The 8,895-nt window shown below is 38.5% G+C and overlaps 1 protein-coding gene across 3 annotated transcripts in view; it reads left to right on the top strand.

Moving 5' to 3' along the window:
• The window catches only part of RNGTT (RNA guanylyltransferase and 5'-phosphatase), a 181,056-nt gene extending 173,440 nt beyond the window's left edge, over positions 1-7,616 (top strand). For 2 of the 3 annotated variants that reach the window (XM_075145461.1, XM_075145460.1), the window contains 2 exons: positions 1,838-1,961; positions 4,820-7,616. In XM_075145461.1, coding sequence (XP_075001562.1) covers positions 1,838-1,961; positions 4,820-4,983 — 288 coding nt within the window. In that variant the 3' untranslated portion in view covers positions 4,984-7,616. The remainder of the gene's footprint in view (positions 1-1,837; positions 1,962-4,819) is intronic. The other variant, XM_075145462.1, reaches the window with a different exon arrangement.
• The last annotated feature ends 1,279 nt before the right edge of the window (positions 7,617-8,895 follow it).

Here is an 8,895-nt window from a genome sequence, read left to right as displayed (position 1 = left end):
ACATTTCCCTGCTTTGGCAGAAAATCAGACACACAGTCATACCCCCTGCTGCCCCCGCTTCCACTAGGCAGCTGTTTTCAAAGTAATATACCTTCCCAAGGCACCGCGCAGCCAGGAGTTTCTTCCTGGGATTATGTATCCATAGTGCGCTGGAAAAGGATGTTGTGTTTTCCTGCATACACCTAATGGAGCATAAATACATCCACAAATGTGTGTCAGTCAAACATCTGGACTGTGTATAGCTTTTCAACGCGTATGGAAAGAAGCGATGTGCTGCGCAGAGCATGCTGCAAAGGAAAAGATTGCTGATCTGGGGCAATCAGTTGATTTCATCCAAGTGATCGTCAGCAGACACAAACTTCACTTAAGGATTAAATGATTTTAGGAAAAAAGCTCTTTGCAGGTGATGGAATGGATGAAGGAATACTGTGTGAGACGGAAACCTGACTCTGACTCTGTCAGTCGTGCAGGACAGACCTCAGTTGTAAGCGGGTTTAACAAAATTGTCTTATAGTGCCATGTTCACTTGACAAGTAAAATCCCAGGGCTCCCTATCTGGGAATGAACACAAGTATTCAGGGTAAATACCAAGAAAAATGTTAGGATTCTGCTTATCAAATTAAGGATAAAACCTGTACCATGCAGTATAGGAGGACTCAGTCCATGCTCAGGACCTTTTCATGAATTAATTGCCTTTATCTGGGAATTAATGGAAAAGAGGTTCCACTGTATGTGCTATTAAGCTGTCTGGAGACAGTTATGGCCTTTTTCAGATCTGCATCCCTCTGACAGTAGTAAATTCCCGTGTCACCGCTCAGGAGCAAGTAGACAACAGAGGTGAAAAATTATGCTAATGAATTACAATAACCAGTTCCTTTTTATGAGAGCGCTTACGTGCAAGATCCTGAATCCAAAGTGTTATATTACCTTGTACAGCTTTTCGTTGGTAAACTGCAGCAAACTAAACGCAGCTAGCAGTTAAATACAGCTTTATACTTCTGAAGAGGCCCTTTGGAACAAAGTGAAGTATATGGGAAAAATTGTTAAAGCGTTAGATAAGGTTCTCAGGTTACCATGGTTACTTGAAAATTTTGCATTGTATCATAGATTAGGATGCATAGGATGAAGTAGCCAAAACAACTAGGAAGTCCAATGCATATAAACTACATTTTCAAACCACACAGCGTTGCCAAATAGAAAGACAAATAGCTCAGGATATTGGCTGCTGACAAATCTATGAATCAATAAAGAGCGGCCTGAAGGAGATTTAGAACATATGTGATTTGAAATCCTGCATTATTTTGGAGTTACGATCTTAATTTTTAAAGACAAATAAAATAAAATAAAAAAAAAAAAAAAAGAAAAGAAAAATCCTCAGTAATGTAAAGAGTGGAATGATTTTTCCATACACTCTTTCTGGTATAGAAATCTGACATTTGGCTTTGAGACCTTCAACAAAGAAGGTTGATGAAACATGGATAATACATTTCGTGCACTTAGGCTGGCAGTAGCACTTACACTGAAAGCAGTTTATTCCCATGGAAACCTATTTGCATTTGGGCCAGAAGTGACTTCCCCCCCCCCCCCGTTAGAGCTGCTGATGTTTTAGCATAATGTAATTGCTGTATATTGACAGCAGATTTGAAAAGTATTTTTAAATGTTGAGTAGCTGAGCATATGTATAATGGAGATGTAGCCTGTGCAGTTTTTCTGTGTACGATGGAGGCGTGTTGCTGAAAAATGCAGGGCAGCTTTTGATCTTATACTATTTATCCCTAAAAGAAAGAAAAAAATGTAAATTAAAATAAGTTTATCCCAAACAATTTTTTTTAAACAGGTGACAAAAGAACTGAAACAGTACGACAATAAAATCATAGAGTGCAAGTTTGAAAACAATAGCTGGGTCTTCATGAGACAGAGAATAGACAAAAGCTTTCCAAATGCCTACAGCACTGCCATGGGTGAGTAGAATAATTTGCTTTAAAAGTTTTTCAGGCTCAAAGTTTTAATTTTTTAACTCTGTTCTAGTTTAAGGAGGAAAGGCACTCTGTGTTCTCATTTCTACTTTGAGTCCTGGCTTCTCTAACTTCTTGTAGTAATACCTCATCTTGCAAACGCTTGTGTCATGTTTAGCTTTTATATAGCATGAATCCTTTGGCTTCAGGGTTATTTGATGAAGTCAGTTAAACAAATACTCTGGTGCAGTATTTAACAGATAATGCAAAAGCAAGTGCCTCTGTCTTTGTAGAACTGCAAACACTTGCTCAAAGAGACTTTAAATGGCAGGGCATGCCTTTTAAGTGAGACCCAAGAAAGTTTTTATTTACGATAGCATTGCAACAGCAGTTAACTAACAAACATCAGTTCCTAGCATTGTGTTGGTTTGTCGGGGTGTAACGCAAACTGGCACCCTACGAGTTGAATTTGTTGAACAAAAAATCCATTATAATTTCACCTCTATTCAAAATGCCAAAACCATTATTTGGCAGATGGGCTAGAAAATTAATAGGAGAAATCTTAAGTTTCTACAATAGTTGTACAACCAATGAAGAGGCAGACAAATGAAAGGTGGGGGTATATCCCTGCAGAATTGTGAGACTTTCATGTTGTTCTACCAAAAAACATTTTGCCAAGTACTGTAAATTAAATGTTGTTGTTTACTTTCAGGTGAAGTATAAGAGTTTGAATAGAAGTGTGCAAGGCTGACTAACAACAGTCATGTTGATACTGACTTTTGTTAAGTGCCAAAATGAAGTTTCATCATATTTAAGACCATGCTATTTACTAGGACATGCATAGATGATGTAGAATTTTCTCTGAACCATTCTGCTTGTATTTCTGCCTGAGCAGTGAGTAGATTTTCTTGAATAAACAAAATGTGGTCATTTTGCCAGATTCGCACCCTAGCGAACCAGCACAGAACATAGCTGAAATACTTGCTGAACAGTCCTGTCGGGAAAGAGGAATGGGCCACAAAAGTCATACAAGTACAAGGACATCTCTTTGTCACCATGACCTAAATTTCTCTTCTCTGTTTCACCTTATTATTTCAACAGTTAGTTTTCCTTGGAGTTTTCTCTTCTTTGAGGAGTAGCATATTCTTCTTCCCTTCGTTCTTAAGAGCATATGCAGCTGCACTTTTTCTCTTCTCATTTTCTCCATTTGTAGAGCAGTTATGTTATTCTTGACTTTTTTTTTCCACCAAAATGTAATGAACTTCCTAAAAATAAAAATTAAAGGAAAATTAAATGCTATAAGAAGAACTGTTTTGTAAGAAATATTTCAACTTTTCCATAGGAATTTTCAGAACAGAAAGTTTTCTTTTGGCTTTAATTTTTCACTTTTGACCATTTTTCAAAATTTCCAAAAGTTGTATTTTCTTATTTGAGACTTCCTTTGTCCCCTTCTGTAGGAGAGGAGATCCTTTCTCCTCTATTTGCTTTCTCTTGATGAAAAATACATTTATTTTTCCCCATGGTTGAAACAGCAACAAAATAAATACCTGTCTCTATCTTGCTTTTGGACTTTGATACCTTTCAAATTGAAAAGAGAAGGGCTTTTTGAGTGATTAAGCTAGGACAGCCCTTAAAAGTTGGTATAGAGCTATACCACCTGCCTTGTGGCACAAATTCTATTTCTAAACTACTGATAATCATAATGCTTTCCAACTGCTGAAGTCACGTACAACTTTTAAAGCACCTTTTCACCAAAAATAAATGAAATAATCAAAAAATAATGCTTGGAAGGTGTTTTATTAATTGTAAAATAATGCTTTGAATGGTTCTGGAATTCTGCAGGAAAGAGGAATGTTTTTAAGGGTCAGGAAATTATATGTTGATTGTTATTCGCAACAATGCTATATTGTAAGTACATTTTAAGGAGTCTTAATGTTGTTTAGTACTCTAGGGGGTCAATAGATTGTTTTGCATGAAAATTGCCTCCATACTGCGGGCAATCCTTACATGCTATAAATTATCCTCTAATCATTTTGTACTTTCTTCCAAGATAGTCGTAGGATTCCTACTTAATTTCTTGCTCTTTATTTTCTTCACCTTCCCTAAGTCTCTCGGGAGGATTAACTAGAGGAGTGTAAAGTTACATAGGAAAAGTATTAAAAAGATTTTATTTGTTTTAAGAGAAGTAAGCCTTTTTATTTGTTCCATAAAATCCTGTGGTGCATTACTTACAAACTATGACCTGGGGAGTCATGTTAAGTAATCCAAGTGTGCTTATACACGTCTGCCTTGGCCACCGTGCAGCACTATGGCCTTTCCTCCGTCATATGGTCTGGTGTGCTAGACATGTCGCTTGCTTGGTGTCAAGTCTTTCAGCCGCATGAAGGTATACGGGTTAAAAAAAAAAAGTACTGTGCCTTGTGGGTTTATGGTATTTATAGTACTTAATGGTGGGGGAAAAAAGTTACCTTAATTCAGAGGTTTTCGATATTAAGCCAGTCTTGTTTTTAGCTATTTGGATTTGATGAGTGTTTTAAAGGCCTGCGTTGCTGTTGCTTGCCTCAATAGGATGCCAGTTCTTGGCGTTTTTATCGTTGCCCCATCAAGCCTACACAGGCATGCCTTTTGTTTGTTTTAAAAAGAGCGATTCCTGTGAGGTAGGGGCCCACTACATTGCTTTGCTCTCTGGGGGGCAAAGCAGAGATACTTGACTCCTGACACAATCATCTTATGAAAGTCCACGTTTAAGGCTGAATACTTGAACCAAATTAAGTTATTTATTTTGCAAAGAGGGGATGAAATTATTGAAGTGCCGACTACAACAAATCAGTTTAGTAATTTGAGAATGTGTTCTTTGTTCCCAGCTGTATGCAACAGCATCCAGAATCCAGTCACGAAGGAGATGCTGTTTGAGTTCATTGATAGATGTACGGCAGCTTCTCAAGGACAGACGCGGAAACACCACCTCGATCCTGACACTGAACTCATGCCGCCCCCGCCGCCCAAAAGGCCGCGTACCATAACATAAGGCCTTGCTCTCAGCGGATAGCGTGTTTACAGTTCTGCAGAAGGTGAAGCGCGAGTGTGAAGGATGGGGAAAAAAGAAATCTGAATTGCTGTAAATACTTGGGTGTGTTTTGTTGAGTTTTTCTTTTTTTATTCAAATTCCACATACGAATGGACATTGTTTTGTAACAGGTGAATTCAACCTTACCTTATGGTATTTGAAGATGAAATTTCCAAAGGTTTAGACAAGAACAGTATGATGAAGTCAATGGAAAGCTGCCTTGTTTATATACGGATCTCTTTTCACCTTTAATTTATAATGTCAGCAATCTGGAACTGAGAAAACATTGGGATGCTGTACTTTTTAGAGGCTGTGTTTAAAAAAAGCAGAAGTGTTTTTTTAATTATTGTTATTCAACTGGTTGCGATTTGTCACCCATAGTATAATTGATCATAGTTTCCCTGCATTTCTGAGACTTGTGTTTAACAGCAAACAGCAATGTTGTTTGTGTTCTGTGTTGGTTAAAAACTAAGCCGCCTTAGATTTCACTAATTTCAAAATTAGCTGGGTTTTTGTTGTTGAAATATTAAAAAAGCGAATCCTTCTTGTAAATAGCATCCCTTCGAAAGAAAACATGCTGGGTGTTTGTTTTTTCCCCCTGTTTGAACCTAACGTACCAAATGTATAGTGGGCTGATTTTAGCTTTGCCTTTTGAAGTTTATCTGTAGATAAGGAATACACCAAATCCTTAGTATTAAGGTCTCTGTTAAGAGACTGTTTCTAGTACAGGGCTTAGTTCTCCACAGTGATACCATTGTAAATATTACTAAAAAGTACACATCACTGTGATATGCAAGAGTAATAAGCAGTACTAATCATGATGTCTTAGATCCAGGCACAAAATGGCAAAAGAAATGCCAGACAACTCCGGTGTAACGGAGAAGGTAGTTTAGGTGGAAGAGAGCCAGGAAAGTCTCCTGGTTTAGGTAATTGCAGGGCAAAGATAAACCATTTAGGGGGGCGAACGAGTGTCCCAGGGAACAGGACGCTCATTTTCAAAGGTGGGGTCAGCTGTCCTGCGGCACCGTGGTCACCCTCTGGCTGACTTTCGTTCATACCAAATGGAGAAGCGCATGAATGCCCTGATGGCTCTTGTTGCAGCACGCTGGCAGATGTTCATAATATTAGTTTTGAGAAGCTGCATTCTGGTTGTCTAATGGAGGAGTTGTTCTGAGCTGGGATTAATTGGAAACCAAATGCAGATTTTAAAGTTTACTGTACATTTATCAAGCAGGGATCGAACTGGCTCTTTCTATAGTTTATTTAGTGTGTGAGTCATCCATTCATTCAGCAATCTGATTAGTGAAGCTCATTAATTTGTTATAACTAAAATGCATTTCTGTTTAAATGACTTTTAATGTCTGTAAGCAAAATTAAGTCCTGCATTTTTTTTTCTATATGGAAACTTTATGACTATGCTTTGTGGTGGCTTCTCTAATTGTTTCAACCTGTTGTATAAATGCACACGGCATCATTTAGATGGCGTTCCTAGCGTCTCTTTCTGGGATATTCCATATGTGTTTTAGAGAACTGAAGGAGTTATGTAAGTTACTTTTTATACTACAGTAAAACTTGAGGGGAAAAAAATGCGTTCATCGAAGTTCTTTTTTTCAGCTGTACATAGTTTCTGCATATTATCTATAGAAAGGATATAATATCACCTATGCAAGGTTGCAAAATTATCTCCTAAAAAGAGCCTTATGAATTTGATGTAAAAATCTATGCAGCCTCTGTGCATCTTGCATTGAAACACACAGTAAATTATTTCTTCACTCAGTATAAATAATTTCCCCCAGATTATACTTGTCGTTGAGATCATCATAACATACACTTTGTCACTGATCTTCATGGTTCTATGGCAATTGCAATGTGTATGGTGATTACAGCCTTCTCCATGAGGTTGGGACATTTCATTCTTGTAAGGATATGTCCAGGTTATTTCCATCTTTCCCCTTCCCAGGCCTTGCATCTTGTATTTCAACAAGACCTAGCTTCTGGTTTACCTTTTCCTTCAGCGCTGCAGCACCGCGGGCTGTCTTCCACATGCGTTCCACCAAGTCTCTTAATGTGTTGTGGCCCTTGTATTTTGACAGTGTCTTTTTTTCCACACTCAACTTCAAATGGCTATTTTGAAAGAGTAATGACTCTGAGAAGGTTTAGACCTCCGCGTTCACATTTGATTGTCGAACTCTTCTTGTACTAGGACCTGTAGCTTTTTAGAGAGGTCAGTCGCCTTTGCTTTTCTGGAAGAGGAGGCTACTGGGGAAGGGTTGAATGAAAAACCTGATGAAAACAAATGGAATTTCACTTGGACCAGATGGGTTTAATGCTGTGAGAAATGCAAACCTCCTTTCTCTGCTACTAGATATTCAAGAGATTGAAGCTAAGAAGCAAAGAAGAGTCTGTGCCAGGCAAATAATGATGACAAAAAAAACCCTAACTTGTCTGTTCTTTGGTGTACAGCATGAATTCATCCACTGTTTTGTCATTTGTTAAATATATAATTAAAATTTGGTTTCAGTGGAGTTTCCAGAAAATGTAAGTACATTCCTCTACAAACTGTGTATTAAGTATTTTAATAAAGTCAATCGTTTAAAATATGTTTCCTAAGGATGTGTTTACTTTTGATGCTTTCCGGGTACCAGTGCAAGCACGAGGATACTGTAGTGTTATTGCTGTACAGTGCTCTAAGAAAATTATCCACATTTTTCAGAGGTCAGTGGCTTTTCTCTCAGGTAGGAGTCCCCCAGCCCAGTGGTGGCCATGATCCATTATGCCATTTTTAAGTACAATTTGATCTTCCTGCGAGTAGAACTAGAAAGAAACCAAATGTGTGGTTGCATGAAAAGTTGTGCAAGAAGTCTGCATGGGTCTTCCCTGTCAGTTTATCGTCCGGCATGACCCTAAAGCTGGTAGCCCGCCTACTCGGACCAATTCCTAGACTTGTATTGTAATAGGGCAGTTTCCTTTTTCAAGTTGCAGCTGTCTAGAGTGCATCTTTCAGGAACTAAAAAGCCCATCTTGATTTTTGAAATTTCCTTCTAATTAAGATCCTGCCTCCACTGCCGGTATATTCTTGTTATGTGTGCAATTCTTGTGGTGCTTCTCTCAACCATTTCTGATTTGATTGTGTTTGAGTCTGAATGCCAAACCAGATCTGGCATCTGAGCACACCTGGGGAGGTCTGATAACTTTAACCCCTACCCGCTACTCCCCTCTGTATGCATTAAGGAAGCAGGTTGATGCGCTCAGCCAACACGTCGCACTGTTTAGTTTGTGTTGGCTTGCTTGTTCGCTGGAACAGTCCTTCAGGATCCCCACTCCTCAGCATAGCAGCTCCTTGGTTTTGTGCCTAAGAGGTGTGACTTTATATTTGCATAATGTGTAATGCATAATTGTATCTTACAACCTCAGAGTATTCACAAAGGTGTTGGCACAGCAAGCTAATTTCCTAGGGTTCATCTGTAGTCAACAGAGAGATAATGAGAGCAGAAGTCCAGTTCGTTCCTCCTGCATCTCTCCTGCAGATGTCTGTCCGTCTCTTCAGTGTTTCCTCTCAATTCTTTTTCAGTCGATATGATGTGTATCATTTTGTTACTCCCCTGTGTTATTAGCATTTTGTGAGCACGGTGTTAAATATTTTTATTGACGGTAAATTTCATAGCATCAAAATTCTTGCGGTGGTCAAGCAAATTTATAATCTCATTAAAAGTATCCACTTAGTTGGTCAAGAGCTGTTTATTTTCCGTAGATTATATTGCTTTCCGTTGGACCTCTAATCAAATCCTGAATCTAAGCAGTTCTGTTAACTTGCATGAGAGTGACATTTGGCTGAAACGCCTTAAATAGCCAGATCACTTCTGTCCTTCTACT

This window comes from Calonectris borealis, chromosome 3, assembly GCF_964195595.1.
Source record: "Calonectris borealis chromosome 3, bCalBor7.hap1.2, whole genome shotgun sequence".
In the NCBI taxonomy this organism is placed as follows: domain Eukaryota; kingdom Metazoa; phylum Chordata; class Aves; order Procellariiformes; family Procellariidae; genus Calonectris; species Calonectris borealis.
Note: the sequence above shows the minus strand (reverse complement) of the source record. Positions and strands in the feature narration are given on the sequence as shown.